The sequence below is a fragment of the Leuciscus leuciscus genome, assembly GCF_965113295.1.
Source record: "Leuciscus leuciscus genome assembly, chromosome: 21".
In the NCBI taxonomy this organism is placed as follows: domain Eukaryota; kingdom Metazoa; phylum Chordata; class Actinopteri; order Cypriniformes; family Leuciscidae; genus Leuciscus; species Leuciscus leuciscus.
This window is the reverse complement of record NC_138745.1, coordinates 27886226-27904451: the sequence shown is the minus strand read 5'-3', so window position 1 is coordinate 27904451 and position 18226 is coordinate 27886226. Positions and strand designations below refer to the sequence as shown.

Here is an 18226-nt window from a genome sequence, read left to right as displayed (position 1 = left end):
TGGTGGTACTGACAATTGAACTGATGGGGAGAGAAACGCACGTGCCACGGGGATGCAGGAAATCATATGAATCAGTCTAGAACTCGAACACAAACCTACTGACACAAACATATGCAAACAGACATTGGATCCAAAGGTCTGAGATCAGTTTTCCCCCCATTTAAACTTCTCAGATTCTGCTGGAGAATATGATAATCAGGTTTTACACAAACGTGTGGCATTTATGCAGTTCGAGTGCAGCTGTCATTAAAGCAAGTAAAGCTGAAATGTTATAAAATTCATTTATTCAACCTTTCACTCAGATTGTTGTGTTTATCATATAATTAATATAGTAAAAAAATGGTATTAAGTTTGCGAAAAATGCAAAAAAAGCATGTTCAGTAATGGACCCCACTGTACATATAAAATAAATCAACACCACGTCTTAAGCATATAAAAAAAAAACAGAAGTTCCCAAAGTGCAAAGACATTAGCTCAGTACATGTAAACATGTGAAGCGCGCACACACACACACACACACACACACACACACACACACACACACACACACACACACACACACACACACACACACACACACACACACACACACACACACACACACACACACACACACACACACACACACAGTCTGACATCAAATGGCAATTTGACTTGACATGACGTGCTACCACTGCAAATGTGCCCTCAATGCCAATAATTTCCCCCTTCTTTTCCCGACAGAAGTATCTTCAACCAAAAGACTGTACAAAGAGATCTGTGCACAACGGGAAGCTCTTGTTGTTTGGGTACGCATGTACAAAGCACATGGAAAACAGTTTTCCTGTGAACATTTGATTCATGTAATAATAATAATAATAATAATAAAACTAGGTTGGGGTGAAGTAAATGTTAGTGGTGCTTTCCCATGCAATGCTAGGCTGGTGTGGATGGTTGCCAGGGTGTTGTTATTTGGTAGCAAAGGTGTTCTGAGTGTTTATTTTAGCACAGCACTACAAGGTATATGTTTGCTAGATAGTTGCTAACTGGCCCAATTTTTTAAAAAAAAGGCCATCCTCAAGTCCTCTCTCCCCCCATTTAGAGTAAATCTAAGAATTGTATGGCAGGTTTTGAATTTGAACTATTTTGAACATTACAGATGTTAGAATCCATTAAGATCAGAGTTGAATTTACAGCAGGATTTCGGTCAAAACCAACATGAAGCCCAACTACACTTATAAGAACAGACAGAACTTTAAAGACTACGAAGGGATGTGATGTTCCTTCTCAGTGTAAACAGAGGTCCTGATGGGTGGAGACCAACTGATAACTCTCCAACTCCGCATGCTCTAAGAAATCCAGTGGACGCACTTGAAAGTGCATATCTCATGGTCATATTCATGTTTCATTCATCTGCACACACAAATCAGTTCTTTTCTCACCCGTCAGTCCAGTTTAGAGGATGATGCTCGCTGTGTGTCATAGTATGTGAGTGGACCCCTGTTGAAGCACACAGATCATGATGATCACAGGCGTGTGATCGGAGGCCAATCGGTCCGGTAATGATGCTGATGTATCATGCCAGTAAGTACAGGAGCACAAGAAGCCCCTTAAGCAATTATGCCAGCATTAAATAATCATTACGCAACCTCATCAGGAAGCCTGCATATTCAATGCTAGGGGAGAGAGAGGGAGAGAGGAACAGCTACGTGATTTTTAGAGGAAAATGAATTTCTGGACTGATGAATATTGAGCAGTATAAGGCCAGGCAGGCGCTTTGATAAGGCCGTTTCTAATGAGAAATGGGATGTTTTACACACATTTAAAGAAAGGGTGAGCCGAGAAACATACAGGCACAGAATGAAAAAGTGTTCAGAGAATAAATGGCCTTGCAGAAAATGGTACATAAGGAGTAATATCTTAAAGGTGCAGTAAGCAATTTCTGGTAAACGCTGTTGATATTTGAAATCTCCAAAACAAACACACCCCTATTCAAAAAGATCACACCCCTATGTTGATGCACAAAGATAGCACGGTAGTCCAAGTAACTAATATATTACAAATATGACATACTCAAGCAAAAGACAGCATATCTTAGCTCTGTGAAACACAGCTAAACCAACGTTACTCATGTATCGAGAAGAAATAAAGCAACCTCAGCATGCGTTTTCAGGCCGCTCCAGCGCTATAAAACTCTCCGATATTACCGTGGGTCCTACCTCTCGCTTGATCGTAACCCTTCTTTTTAAAGTTATATTCCTCTGGCCTTTTCCTCTTTTGTATTTTCTCTTACTATAGTCGTTTTGCTAATGTCTGTCAGTGTGCACTGAGCTCTCTCCTCCCCCATCATGAGTGTATACGCCCCTTACTGCTGATTGGCTACAAGTGTGTTTTGGTGCTCGGTCCAAACCACTTTTCAACAGCGTTTTTAAAAAAAATCGCCTACTGAACTTTTAAGCCGTTTAAACACTTGATTTGCTGTAAATGTTTGATCCAAACCCAGTTTCGATTTCACCCTACTCAACCTGCAAGTCTCCTCACATTGCACTTTCGTCACAAACTGCATTTATCAATGCAGGAGATGAAGGCAGCTGTTTACCCCTGTAGCTATGTAACGATTTACGGAAAGATGCAAAATTATTCACTTTAACTCACTTTAATTTATATCAAATTTTATCAAACAAATTTATATCAAACCACTGAGAACTGTAGTAGAGTGAATCCCTGATCTAGACTTTTAGTGCTTTTACATCAAGCAAAAAAACTGAACTTTCAGGTCGAAACGACTTGGAACTACCTCACAATAAGATGCACATCACCATACATGTCACAATTTCATAATTGGATCACTACTGAAATGAAATAAAATTACAGTGAAATTTATTTATTCATTTATTCACAGTTTAGTCTGATGTTGTTGCCATAATGCATTGCTATGGTTGTGACTTGCTGCTGCAAGCTTTATGCTTTCTAACCTTAAATCTACTTTTTCTTCTTTTTAGTTGCAATTATTCTGCTTATTTTACATATAAAATATAATATTTTATACCAGTAGTCCCATTTTCATTGAGACCACACAGTCTGTTAACAATGTCTGTGCATCCCTCTATAAATTGGATTGATTTTAATAACTTGAAGTACTTGAAGTGTGCTCAATATTAAATGACTCGGAATCAGGGGCACAAAAAAAAAAAACTTGTTCAGGACATCCCTAAATATAACTATAAACAAAGCCCTAAAAAAAACATCAAATCTCATGTCAGGAAATCTCAATCGTTTCTTTTTTTTTATTATTTTTTTTTTATCTTGGCGAGCTCTGAGGCCCAAAGTGCAAGCTATCTGTAGTACAGTATCAGAAGACATCAAAATGATATGACGCTTGCACTGCACTACAAAGTGACGGGGGATGAAAATGACCTAATATTTTCGATGGAAGTGAATTAATGGATTTTCATTCTCTCTAAAGTGCTGCATGTGTAATTAAGGAGGACTGGCCAGCCGGGGGCTTCTGCGGTGCTTAGCAAACCGTGGCTGTCTCTGAATGTGACTATGCCGCAGCGCTGTACTCTGTGTGTGTGAGTACTTACATGGGTTTTAGCGTATAAGAATATGTTTATCTCAGAGTGTGCAGTGCGTGATGGAGTGTGACGCTGAGGTGAGTTGGGGTGCGTCTCCCACACGCAGCGTTACATTAATTCCACTGGTACAGATGAAGTAATATCTGGAGGGTAGTGTAATTAGTTCAAATTCAATTGGACTCAAATACTTCATTATATACCTGCCAACAACACCAGGGATTGATAGCCACAGTTTCTTTTTCAATTTCCTTTTTTTTTTCTTCATTAATGGCTTGGAATTAATGGAATGACATGGTCGAGTCAGGCAATGCTAGGGGAGAACATTACAGCACCAGAGCTGTATCATGGGGTTATCGGAAAGCTTGCAAGCATTATAACTACTAGTTTATTGGTTTCATTTTTTAGGCGCTCAAAAAATGCCTAAATTCATTTGCCAGTTACAAAAGTAACCAAAATTGCAACAAAATAATAAATATATATAAAAAATAAATGAATAAAATATTTTTTCTGTGATTTTCTAATGTTTACAAAGAGTTACTGAGGCAAGTTTTTTGAGTTCCCCCTTGAAAAAAAGCACAATGTCTCCTACATTACCCATAACCCTCTGAAACTTTCCACTTCCTTACTGTAAACCTCATATTAATCTATTTTTCAGGCTCTAACCATTTAAGATACATATTAAAGATATACATTCTAACGACAATAGTGCAAATCATAACACATTAATACATTTTTTTTTTTTTTTTTTTGTCAGTTCTGCCATGACGATGTCTTACTTCATACAACACACTTGCATCAGGACTGTGAATGCAACTGTAAAGACACTTCACGCAAACACATTCATATAAACTAATGCCCCAACCTCAACGCTGTTGTCTTATTGAAATATTTGTTCGCACGGCTCAGTGGCCTTTAATCTTCCAGGGATCCGATTTTATATTTGTCTTCTGTGGATTTACTCCCTAACTCTGCCTCTGTTTACCCAGTGTAATTGACAAGCCACTTAGAGGAATGGGAAAAGCAAAGTGGGGCGGCATGCCCTGTGCATCAGCATGCCTCCTCCAGTCTGTCAATGTGTGACTGTATGTTTGTTTAGCATCTGCAATACTTGTCTAAAAACACTTGCTTGATGCACAGGGGACATCAGTTCTCTCTCTCTCTCTCTCTGCTGTCTGTTGACCTGTGGCTGACACAATCAGCTTGTCACTGCATGTAATAAAGGAAGGAGATATTCTGAACTTCCTGCTTCTACTTTTAGTATTCGTAGGGCGCTGAATATGTTTGCCGGCCTTCATATGCCAATTACTTGACAGAAGTTGACAAGTTAATGAGAACATAAATGTCAAATTCGGTGAGTTGGTGTGACGGAAATGCAATACCGGATACATTTTTCAAATTTAATGTCACATTCTTTAATTAGAAAAACATGTTATTTCAGGTTTTTGTGATAAAAGTTTAAAGTTCATTCAGATGACGCTATGGATCAATACATAAAGTGGATTTATACAGCAGCCCAAAAACGCATTTGGACACTTAAAATGTATCAATTACATCACATTCAATGCAAAATATCATTTAAAAATATCATCAAAACATTTGCAAACAATAAAGATAGCTTTGCAGTAACTTTTAACTAAGAAGATTATTTTTAGTGGAGGTATGAAGTAAAAATAATAAAAAATATATTATGTAATTAACTTGAATATATATACACAGTACATAATAATAAAAAATATGGGACCACTGTATACATTTATTTTATTTTTTGGTAAATAACCAGCAAACAAAATGCCCTGTGCTTATGGAGGAGTGCAGTGTGGCGCTGGCGCAGCGCAAATAAATAAAACAGAAGCTATTCTTTTTCCGTTCACAAAATGCTCCGGTTATTTGTTGCCATCTGCCCCGTAGATGAAAGGTTAAAGTTACAAAGAGGGTCTGATGTTGCATGCAGGTTTTAGTGCCAGCCTTGGAATGAGCTTTTGACATCTTGCAACAACAGTTCAATACCCATCCAGGGGAGCCTCCATCACCCGTGTTTGACGGGGGAGCAGGCAAAAAGACGAGCCTTGGCACCTGGTGTCTGAAAACCCTGTGACTGTTCTCAGCTGGGGGGAGGAGTTCTGGCTGATGTAAAAGCTATCTTTGATCTGAATAAAAAGCTGAAGGCTCTGGAAGGGTGCACTTTGCCATTATTCATGGGAACTTCAAAGCCTTCGTAATTAAATTGGAAGAACACCTAACAAAGAAACAGCCACAACGGAGGGAGAGAGAGAGAGAAAGAATAGGAAAAAAGAAGGAGAATAAATACTGGCGCCGAAGCGAAGCCATGTCGAGCAATGTCTGGAAAGATCCTGAGGGATGTTGGGAAGTGGTGCAACCCCGGAGCACAGATGGATCTGGAGGTGGATCTAGGCAAATCACATCATCTCTCCCCTCCGCCCTCTACAGGAACGCCACAGGCTAGCGCACGGCCCGCTATGATGAGGCTGACCACCGTCTACCTGCATTTGTTCTACCTGACTGGTCTGTGAGGGCTGCAACCTGCTAGATACCCCCTTTATGCCCCTAAAATTACCTCCAATCCATCATCTATCCCAGATATGACCTAATCGATAGGTGGGCTCCCGCTGCTGCCAATGTCAGGGATTTTTTTTTCCTCCGTCAGAAGTTCTGTAAAGGTAGGAGTGAGGTCGGAAAAGTGCCGGGGAAAGTGCTGAGTCGCCTTGAGCCCACAGACTTTATTCATCTTATCAAATTACAGCCACCTCAATAACCATCTCATGGGACTCGAGACTGAAGAACAAGATTTCTCAATATTTCCTGCTCTGCTTGATTTCATTGTTTTTTTCTGACGAATGGTGAACACAGAGTGCATGAATGTTGAAAGGTGCCAAAAGAGGACGCTGATTCACTAAAGCCGTCATCTACAACCGCAAACAAATTTCATCATCATTAATAAACTCAGTTCTGGATTGAGAAGATTCACAAGCAGTGGTCATTAAAAGTATATGTTTGAGTGCAAATATAATTTTGTCACTAAATAAAGTTACAATTACAATCCAATTACAGATATGATAATTAGCTGGAACTTAAGGAAATGACAAAATAAATATTAACTACACTAATAACAGATAATTGTAATTTTCTCTATCTATCTATCTATCTATCTATCTATCTATCTATCTATCTATCTATCTATCTATCTATCTATCTATCTATCTATCTATCTATCTATCTATCTATCTATCAGTCCTGGAAAAAACTATAACACACTTACAGCTCACATTTATGGATCATTATACAAAACCAACATGTTCCAAAATTAAATTTACCCATATTAGGAAGTGTCGAAACAATTCTGTACATCTTTATTCATATACAAAGTTTGTTGCATATTTGTCACATTTTTCCTCACAATTGTTATCCTATTTTTAAGTTAAAGATATTTTTACACCTGCTAATTAAAAAACAAAATTACAATGACAATATCTACAGGTACATGAACCATTTTTTCTCTCATTTATTTAAATATACTGTAGAAAGCAAAACTGTTCATTTTTAAGGAGTTACAGCATTTCAGCCTGATCTGACCTTTCAAGTTGATTTAGTCATATTAAATATTTATGACTTGAATAAAACCAGCTCAATTGCTACCACAAACCACATTTTTAGGTTATTAACCACAATTTTTTTTATTTTTTTTATAGGAATACGTAAATATTTTCACATTCATAAAACCATTTGCTGTTCTGTCACTCCATAATTTGCAAGGATACAAATGGCATCAGAAAAGCCTCTACTTGGTCTCATATGCGAGATTGAAGGCACTCTGAGCTGGTTCCCTCAAGTTCAGTGTGAACGGCTCGAGCGATTAGAGTAATTACTTATGACAGAACACGCGGATCAGCTAGCATCCAAAACATCCCTCTGCCCGGCCTGTTTTCATTACACCACATCTCACTCACACACACAAAACTAGTGATCAACCTCAACAGCAATCATCTTAATTTATAATTATCCCAATTAATGTATGCAAATGGGGTTAATTCAAACTTATTGAAACCGTTTCGAAAAGCTGTGCTATCAGCGAGCAGCTCCATCAATTAACATCAATATTTGTCTTGCTTTTATTATTTAATTTTCCCATGGTAATGGCCACAATTAGCAGTAATTAAGAGCTTCCGTATGTGAGAGGAACCGAGCTGTTGATTAGAAGCGAATTGAAAGGTGCCAAATCTAGATCCCTCCCTTCCAGCTCCTCCATCCTCAGGGAAAAAAAAATGGGCAAAGAGAGAAAAAAGAACATTTAATCAAGATTTTCAAAATGGAGCAACATGAAACTGATCTACCGCCTTGTGAGAAAAAAAGAAATACACACACTGACAGCATAGATTTCTACAGTCTGTCGAGAGTATCAAAAGAAAAAAAAGAGGGTGATTAGTTTTGACCGTAATGGCTAGGTGCTGCAATGCATGCTGGGCAAAGTTTTCTATGACATGTATACAAAATGGAGTTTCAACAATCAATTTGCAGCAGTCACAAAGGAGGCGATATGTCAGCGCACATTTCATTACATTTTCCGCTTTCTTTCTTTCTTTCTTTCTTTCTCTATGGTACGCAATGAAAGGCTCTGTTAATCAGAGGCATATGTTGGATTATTTATTGCAAGCATGATAATGTCATTATTGTGCATGCGGGGCCACAGGGACCGACTCACTTTTGCTGTGTGGGTGTAGAACAGCATGCAGATAATGCATTCAGCAGAATTACACTAATACCAGCAAACATAAAAATAAGTCGAACAAAAATCTAAATAATTTCTGCTAGCTGGCCCTGTAGGTTAATACTACTGTGCCTAACAGCAGGTAGAGACCTGAACGAAATGAAAATTGCAATTAGAGAAGAATTGATTAACAGACAGCCCTGTATTAAACTATGCTTGACTAAGCTATACATAATTCACTAGCCGTGTTACTGAGCTTTGCTTTAGTATTGGACTGAAAATGGCTGCAGGGTTTATGTAGCGCTAATTGTTCAGCAGGTGAGCGTCAGCGCTAACAACACTGTATTAGCCTTCGGAACACTGGAAATGAACTCATTCATTTACAGACCACAAGAGTACAGGCTAGCTAACTAAAAAAACGTGTTGTAAACATATGAAACTGTCAGCAATTAGGTCTAGGAATATGAAAAACTCATCACCCGACTGAGGTTAAAGGCTACTGAACTTTAAATGTCAACAACAAATGTCCGTCGCTAAGGTACAATTTCTACGCCATCGGTGTCGGAATATTGTCGCGTTTGACAGCTGACTGATGTGCGCGGAGAACGCTAAGGTAATTACAGAGGGGATCCACATCACTAGTACCATCTAACTACCATAACCTTCTGAATGTCAGGATGAAGACCTCGTCGTACCGTCTACGATCCCAGCGTCGGAGGACCTCCTGCAGACACTACATGTACGAAGTGAGGCACGCTAATTAAAAACACGTTTTCACGCTAACCTTTAAAACGCTAACCCCTGCTTTAATGGCCTTTAGATAACGTGGTACCTGTGCTATCAGGGCTGCGCACCTATGTCGATCCTCGCCTCACCTTTACATAGCTCTCTTTCAATTAGAGATAGCGAGAAGGAGAGCGAGAGAAGGGGGAGAGAGATGACTAGCGACTCATTTTTATGTGAGCGGAGACTTGAGGGGAGCTGTCTATAGGCCCTTAATTTACGGCGGAGCAAAAGTGGCTAAGCAGATGGAGACAGATACAGTGGGACACGAACTTCTCGTACACACACACACAGACACGCGCATGCAGCTTCTGTCGTAAATTATGCTGAGCAGTGGAGAATTTATGGGGCACAAATATCTCAGTACCAGCCTATCATTTCCTAAGCACTGTCAGTGTAATTCTTTCCTTGCCTGTCTAAACACACAGATAAAGCCGGTCTTGACTACAGCAGAGACTGAGAAGAGACAGATAGACATGGTTAGGGATAGGGAGGTGGCGGAGAGGGAAAAAAAAGAGCCGAAGGAAGTGTCATATGTTCGCTATAGCACGCTAAAGTGGGCATTTAAATTAAAATATCACATATGCAGCTGCGATGCATTACTGTCGACATGTTTGTTTAAAGGTATATTCCGGATTCAGTGCAAGGTAAGCTCAACCGACAGCACTTGTGGCATAATGCTGACTGCCACCAATTAATCCTCCTTTTCTTTAGTGAAGCACTTACAATGGAAGTGAATGGGGCCAATCTGTTTAACGTTAAAAACTCAACAAGCTACTTTCAATAGTACAACCACAAGATAATAACAATACATTAACATAATTTTACGACCACATAAGTGATGAAAACAACTTTACAGCTCATTTAATACACAAGTTTTAACAGAAGAATTAATGTACACTAACTTGCAAACGTTTGGGGTCTGTAAGATTTTTCTTTTTGAATGATATTAATACTTTTATTCATCAAGCATGATCACAAGAAAGAGAAAACACATTTATTATGTTAATTCTGAATTCTGATGTCAAATGCTGCTATTTTGAACTTTTGTATTCATTAAAGAATCCTGAAAAAGGTATCAACATTTCCACACAAAAAAAAAGAAAAAAAGAAAAAAAGCTAAAACGGTTTTCAACATTGATAATAGCAAGAAATGTTGTTTGAGCACCAAATCAGCATTTTAGAATGATTATTGAAGGATCATGTGGCTGAAGACTGGAGTAATGAAGTAATGATGCTGAAAATTCGGCATTGCCCCCACATAAATAAATTGCATTTTAAAATTAATTAAAATTGTTTTCATTAAATACATGCATCCTTAGTGAGCATTAGGGATTTCTTTAGAAAAATCTTACTGACCCCAACGTTTTTAACAGTAGTATGAGTGCTTTTATAAAATTACAAGCTTTTAAATCCTTAAAAATTGGACCTATTTACTTCCATTTGTAAATGCCTCACCATAACCTTGTTTGTCAACATTATTTCACAAATGCTGCCAATTGAACCCAGTATATTCCTTCAAGAATGTGCGTAACAAAACTTTAGAAAGCAGAAAAACAAGTAAGCAAACAAACTTTTAAGTATTCTTCTCATACGTATCAAAGACTCCACGGATGCCAAAGGGTCCGTACACCCAATAAAAAGAGTCTCGCTCAAACAAACTAGGTATGGCTGAGAGAAAAGTGAAAGTTTTGAACCAGTACAGCAAAGATATAGCAAAGGAGATGAAGGGGCAGCATTATAAATTCAGCTCTAACTTCATGATGTGAGAGATATACTTCAGGTGAACCAGAGCTAAGAAGTCCTGGCCATGAGCAGCGTGCAAAGAAGAATAAATGCCATCCAATTTATCCAGCTATTCTCCTCTTGCTCGCAATGGAGCTGAAGTACTTTGCGTGTCTGCTAAGGAAATGAAACGCTGCTAATTAGCTCGTCTTGGAGGCGCAACACAGAGGAGACTGCAGTTGGTTCGCCTCAAAAAGTCGTTCGGTCGAGTTGATCTGGGGGAGGATGATCAGAACAGGCCGTCTCGGTGAGGATAGTGATCTCTAAGCTGCGTAAGTGATTACAAGAAACATAAATAAAACATAAAAAGAAGAATGAAGTTTGAATACTGAACTAAAAAATGTACTGTAGTATTTCTAAATGCTGTATATCAATGCTCAAATATCATGTAGAATAAATTTGACAATTTAACTTCGAAATATATTTGAAATAAACATTTTTGTCTAGAAAATCTTTCAATAATGTAACAGTTCTTAATTTAACATAAAATGAATCCATAAAATAGCTTTATTTATTATTTTATGTTTAATTTTAGCAACATATTTAATATTGTAAATGCTTGAATTCACCTCTCCTCCACGTGAAGAAAAGTTTAGTGGTTCACCCTCGTCACAGGCAACGTTCCTGTTTGTCTCTTCTCTGACTGTACAGTTTGCATAAATAAAATACATTAGCAAGATGCACTTTTATCTTTTATAAGTTGTTGCACTGACATGACAGACACACAAAACTAAAGCACTTTGTAAGTCGCTCTTCATGAGAACGATTACGCTAAATGGCGCACATATTAATTATTTGTGATACATGCATCGGTCAGTAACAGCCTCAGCTACACAGAGACTGGATTTAGTGACACACAATAGGTGAATAACACCTACACGAATTGATCTGCGCACCACATCTGCACTGATACACAAATAACTATCTATACACTCCAGCCCGAAGTCTTCTATGCATCAGAGGGTCTTCAGAGATTTATTAAGACCTACCCAATGGATCTAGAAGACCCTGGAGGACCCAACCTTTCCATAATTCTCACCTCTGGGGATAACCGTGGTGCAGAGCCAGTGGCGGCCCAGCGTGCATTGCAGCAAAGCACAGAAACATCAATACCGATGCACACTCTGAACACTGGGGCATGTGGGGAACATCACACCATCTGCAGAGTTACAGAGATCTAATGCAGACACGCTCACACACATGCCACAGCTCTGATGTTTCTCTCTTAATTCCACTCAAAGCAGATACAGCAACATGATGGTCTTGATTAGGTGTCGTTTTGAAACTCATATACTGTATATTAGACTAGTAATCAATTCTGAGTTCAGCTTCTGATTTATAACCTGTGGATTTTTTAAAACAGCAATCATCAATTGTATCGGCACAATCAACAAAAAAGTTTCTTTGCATTTTGTTTATATAAATGTGACTGATCATATTTGGTTTGTAGATTATGATCTAACTATCTATATATAGGTAACTGAATACAAAACAAATGTGAACATATCAAATAATCAAATTAAAAATAAACCATTGAGTTTAAGTTTTTATTTTAGTAACAATGATATACTACTACAAATACGTTTAATAATCTGAGAAGCATGTTTTGAGTGGCTTCATAGCTAAACCTATGGGCATTTCATTACTAAATATAAAAATGTTTAACATGATTAAACAATTAAATGGAGATATCTGAAGCGTTAACTCAAATGGTTAATTATCAGCTCAGAAAAAAAACAAGCTTAGAGTAAAAATGACTAATTTCTCTTGTGCGCCCAATTATGGAGGAAGATAAATATGGGGATGGCTAAATAGATGCCGATGCGGTGGCCTAATAAATAACAATACAATGCATCATTAACACTAGGGCACAGTGAAGGAGAGGACTTTGGTGAATTAGCTGCATGAACTAAAAAATGCAGTGTGAAAAGAAACTTTTTTGTTGATCGTGCCGATTTCGAATGAAAAGCCCAAGAAAATAATTACACCTTTGATTCAATCACCAGCCGAGACCACAGATACTTATTACAAACATTACTACAAAATTCTCTCGAGTGCTGAATTCATTGTGTTTTTGGAATCCGCAGGTTTTACTTCAGAAAGTAGATCTCTGGAATTGGCTAGCCTTATAACTTGAATGTGATGATCCAAACAATGACATAAAAAAAATAATAAAAAAAACGAATTCACCACTTCATTTCTATGCATACAAAATATATTCCTTCAATTTAAGATTGAAGGGATGACAAGACAGAGACAAATGTTGGAAACGTCGCATGTATTGTAATCAATAATTTAGTGGAGCTGATAGAAACGATATTTTAATGAGATCCAGAGCACTTCACATAACAGAGAAAACCTATGAAGAGAGTTTCCATTTAGTATTAATATGAAAATGCTATGTTCACTTTACATCAATACAGAGCAATCAATGCTTCTCTGGGGAAAACACTCGCCTTGTTGTGTGTGTGTGTGTGTGTGTGTGTGTGTGTGTTTACAGACGTTTAAATATGTGTGTGTTGCACCACTGCGCTACGATGCTGACAGGGCACGTACCTATTTCCTACAATAACCTTCTTTAAATCTCACCGGTCAAAACACTTTTTCTTAAAACATGTATGCACACACACAAAAAAAGGTCTTTCTAGCGGGATTCTAATCAGTAAAACTAATTTTGTACAAAGTGACATAAAAGAATCCCTTGAACTTAAAACAAAACTTGCATTTCTATTTAAGCACAATCCCACCTGAAAGACCAGCTCATTAATTTGATCTTATCAAATGTGTTTAAGAGTAGAACCAGGCTAACTACAATACCGTTAGCAAAACAATTACCTATTGATACGCAGTATTGATACAACCGGCTATACAGATTCATCCTCATTGCAGCTGTCGTTTAGATGGCGTTAATTTGCACTTACTGTTTCTAGACAAACCAGAAAGAATACGAGACTATTTGAAGCTAACGTCTGCTTTAGTGCAGTGGACATCAACTGATCCGTATTCCCCGGGGTTTCACTTCCATTTCCAACCCATTATGTCATCGGTTATTGACAAGCGAGTGTGTACTTCGGTTACACTCGTAGCGAGAGTTTGAGTGTGTCCAGTTTGCGCGCACACACGGTGAATGTGTGTTTTAAATATCTGATCATTGTTAGCAGGGGTTGATGTCACTCAGCAGGACGTCTTCAGGGGGGGGAATGAGCTCCGACTATCTCTCCTGTGCAGCACAGAAAAAGAAACGGCTTCAACCACTCCCTTACATTTCTTTGACTCTCCTTTCTGCTCGCACTAGCCCACCCGTCCAATTATATCTCATTGTGGCAGGGCATTCAAATCCCTCTCAATCCCCTCTCATTCATGGATTTCATTTTCCCACACCTTCCTCTTCCTCTCCTTAATGTTTCCACCCTTGTTATTCCATCTACCTCTACTCTGGCTGTTTTCAAAGCTGGCTTTATTCCCCTCTGTAGCTCCAGACATGCGTGAGACCACCTGCAGCAGAGCAGGTGAAGCTTTTGTGCTGACAATTCAACATGTGAAATACACACAAGCACTCCCCATCCTCCCTCCCTCCCATACAGTACGTAACGTGTGTGTATTTTGGAGTTACACTTGCAAAATGACTTCGACCGCTGCTAGAAATGACTAAAAACTCACTAGAGAATAAGCTTCTAATATTCAGCTCCATGGCTCAGGAGAAAATCATACAATAGCGAGAATTGTTTAACTATCCTGAGCATGGGTAAAGATTTTCGGTCCTCCAGGGAGGGAGAGATGCTTGCACAAGCAGATTTACTGCTCCGTATTGACTCAAGACTTGAGAACCAGCCTCTGCCGCAATAAAAGGAGAGGGAGGGAATCTTATCCAGCCAAATTTAAATTAAATGTAGATAGAGGTCACGTTTGCTAAAATAAAAGAAGAGTGAAGAATGTAATGGAGAATTTTTTCCCCCCATTTCTGTGAGGACCTTTTTTTTTTTTTAAACACTCACTTGACATCACTGTATGACAATTATTATTTTATTTTCAATGGCAGACTGTATAAAACGACAGTGGTTTGTTGTATAAATGAGGTTATAGAACAAGCTACTGAACTAGAAACACGTTATGCCTCTGCAATTGTTTTGTTCAGCAACTCCACGCAGTGTTAGAAAACACACCGTTTGCTAAAATTAAAAAATAAAAAAATAACCTGCGTGATGCTATGGCTGAAACTTTTGCTATTACACAGAAAACAAAAGCTGTCTGGATCCCTAGCTAATTCCTAATCCAATGAAAACAGTAACGCAACTAAATAGCATTTACCAGCACTTGTGCACGCAGACAGCGGCCAGCACACACACACAAGCACAAACACACACACACACGGGTGCATGACACACAAATGAACTTCACAGACATGCTGTACAAAATGGAAATCAAGAACGAATAGTTTGAGTTACCACAGAGGTGCCGAGCATTTAAAAAATGTGAATTTTAATTAATATTAATTAATAAAAAAATGTAATCTTAAATAATTATCTACATGAAAGAAGAATGAAGTGTTTTTATATGCTTAAAGATTTACATACATACACATTAAATTACATTTTCTCCCAAAAATTTAATTAGACTTGTTTATAACTGTAAAATGAGTAAGTTTACTTTTTCTAAAACACACTTTCTTTTCACTATATTGTTTATGAAGCACATAAAGCAGTTTCCTTTATTATTTTTTTGTACATACACTGCAGTCTAAGATGAGGCACAGGTGAGGAACACGACACAAAAGAACGAAGACAAAAAAGCGAAGAAACAAATCTTGTTACAATTCACAATCTGCAAGATGTGACGTGCCGTATGTGGCTACCATTTCAGCAGGTGAATAAAAGCAAAAAAAATAAAAAAATAAATAAAAAAAGGAATAATGAATGGGATCCTGTAGAATCCCTGAGGGTGTGATAACTCTTTCTGAATCTGCCTGTATTATTTGGGAGTGAGTCATACTAAATTTGATAGATGAGACCCAGTCTGATTCTTTCATTCTTTTTTTTAAAACTCTCGCATCAACCGACTTCGAAAAAAAAAAATCTGAAATCGCTGAAACAAAACACTAATATTGAAACCAAAACAAACCCCTGCTAGCGTCTCGACTGCGACGAGCCCGATTTGACAGATATTTGAGAGACGTTTCTCACAGCTAATCAATTACGGGTGTACACAAAAACAAGCCCTGACATCTTGTCGATGACATCTGCTCAAAATCAGATGAGGAATTATGAGGATGCTCAAAACGCGCGAGCATTTACAGGATGAATTCTTAAATATGCCTTATTTGTATGCACAGACACACATGTACACGCACAGCGAACGGCGTTGGGACAGCAGAGGCCCGGACAGCTGGTGTTGTGTGTGTGTTTGCCAGGACAGCGACTGTTAAGGTGATGAGTGAGGAGCGATTTGGTAGCAGCATGAGGCAGGTTATCTCTCAACAGCCTTATCATTCTTTATATCTGAGCAATAACACACCATCTAGAGGAAAGCAGCAGCCTGCCATCGCACACACCACCCGTAGTAAAGCACACACACGGCCAAAAACAATCACCGCAGCCCCTAACGTGCCACCCAATTTCCAAGCACCTTCAGATAAGTCAGCCAACCCACATTTACTAGAACGGACTAATTCAGTGACATCTGTCCACGTTCAGTCAGTAGCTAACAAAAAAAAAAAAAAAAAAAAAAAAAAAAAAGAGACACAGACTCACACAACTTCTGAAACAGAGAGCACTTATCAAACAATAAGAATGTCAATACAACTGATACGGTCAAACTTAATTACAGTCGTGGGTTTTTGAAAACCTTCAAGAGTGAATTCTTGAAAGAAAAACAGTTTTAACAGAGGAAGCGATGTGTGATTTGACTGTAACATACATATACACACAAACACACACACACAGATATACACACACACACACACACACACACGTATATATATATATATATATATATACGTATACACACACACACACACACACATATACATATATATACATATATATATATAATACACACACACACACACACATATATATATATATATATACACACACACATATATATATATATATATATATATATATATATATATATATATATATATATGTATACTACATGTACAAAAAAGTGAAAATTAAAAACATTGAAAATATATTTAAATTATAAAAACATCTAGAGAGAAACAAATATAATAAAACACTATTGCTAATTACGAAACCAACAAACCAAAAAAGACACTTAAAAAATGAAAATGGAAGAAAAAAAACATGCGCAAAAAAGTTTGTATAGTATATGGAACAAAAACAGTATACAAAACTGACACTGCAAAAAGTCCCAGCATGAATGAAAAGATGAGAACAGAGAAGGGATGACCCCTGCCGAGGGCTTTGAGGGAGGAGGTACATGAGGAGGAGGGGGTGAACACAATGCTAGCACGTGTCATCCGCAAGTAGCAGAAGAAGAAGAAGAAGAAGAAGAAGAAGAAGAAGAAGGAAGAGCAAGACGGAGGGATGGGGATCGCCTTACCTCGGGTAGGTAGAGGAACGCAGGGGGACACTGGAGAGAGTGAGTTAGCATCCCTGAGCCGGAGAGCAGAAGACAGCCTGTGTTGGCCATTGAGCACAGCATGTGGTAGCGGGACGTTTTGCGCATTAAGCTGGGAGATCCTCTCTCTCTATCTCTCCCTCTCCCTCTCTCTCTCTCTCTGAAACCTTCACTCTGCCTCTACTCCTTCTTTTTTCTTCTTTGTTTAGTGCAGAAGTCTTTTTGATTCTATCTGGCTCTTTTGCTGTTCTTTCTCTGGACTGTTTCTTTCTCTCAGCTGTTCTGGAGGTGGGCTGAACGCGGGCGTGCGAGTCGTCTGAATGGTCCTGGGCCCTCTGTCATCAAGGCTCGGCTGCGCACTTTCACTTACACTCTTACACACGCGCGCACACACATACGGGAAGCCAATGTGAGCCCTCGGAGAAAGAAAAGGGGAGGTTCTGCTAGAGCGAGGGAGAGCAGGAGGAGGAGGAGGAAGGGAGAGATGCTGAGAGGGAGGAGGCAGGAGTTCCCGGGGGTATTCAAAGATCAAACAGACCCACTGTAGAAAATGAAGGGAATGTATAATGACATCACAACAGCTGATCTCGGACATTAATTGCCGATCTCCGCAGCACCGGCGCACGTCTTTTTCCTCGCGTAACAGAGAGGACGACCACATACGCAAAACATTTGATTTGCTTTTGTTTCTCTTTTCATTCATTATTCACTGTAATCACCATGAAAACGACACCTGAATATTCAGCTTTCGTTTAAAGGATACGCAAGGGGTTTGATAGTAACAATTCTAATTAAA

At 38.6% G+C, this 18226-nt stretch overlaps 1 protein-coding gene across 10 annotated transcripts in view; it reads right to left on the bottom strand.

Annotated features, from left to right (window-relative positions):
* rbfox3a (RNA binding fox-1 homolog 3a) overlaps nucleotides 1–18226 on the bottom strand; it is a gene marked incomplete at its 3' end in the record, with an annotated part of 409261 nt that overhangs the window by 93809 nt on the left and 297226 nt on the right. For 2 of the 10 annotated variants that reach the window (XM_082153004.1, XM_082152998.1), the window contains exon 1: nucleotides 17413–18072. The exons of 7 other annotated variants lie outside the window; for them this stretch is intronic. In XM_082153004.1, the coding sequence (XP_082009130.1) occupies nucleotides 17413–17538 (126 nt within the window). In that variant the 5' untranslated portion in view covers nucleotides 17539–18072. Of the gene's footprint in view, nucleotides 1–17412; nucleotides 18075–18226 lie in introns of those variants that run through there. One more of the 10 variants, XM_082153000.1, reaches the window with a different exon arrangement.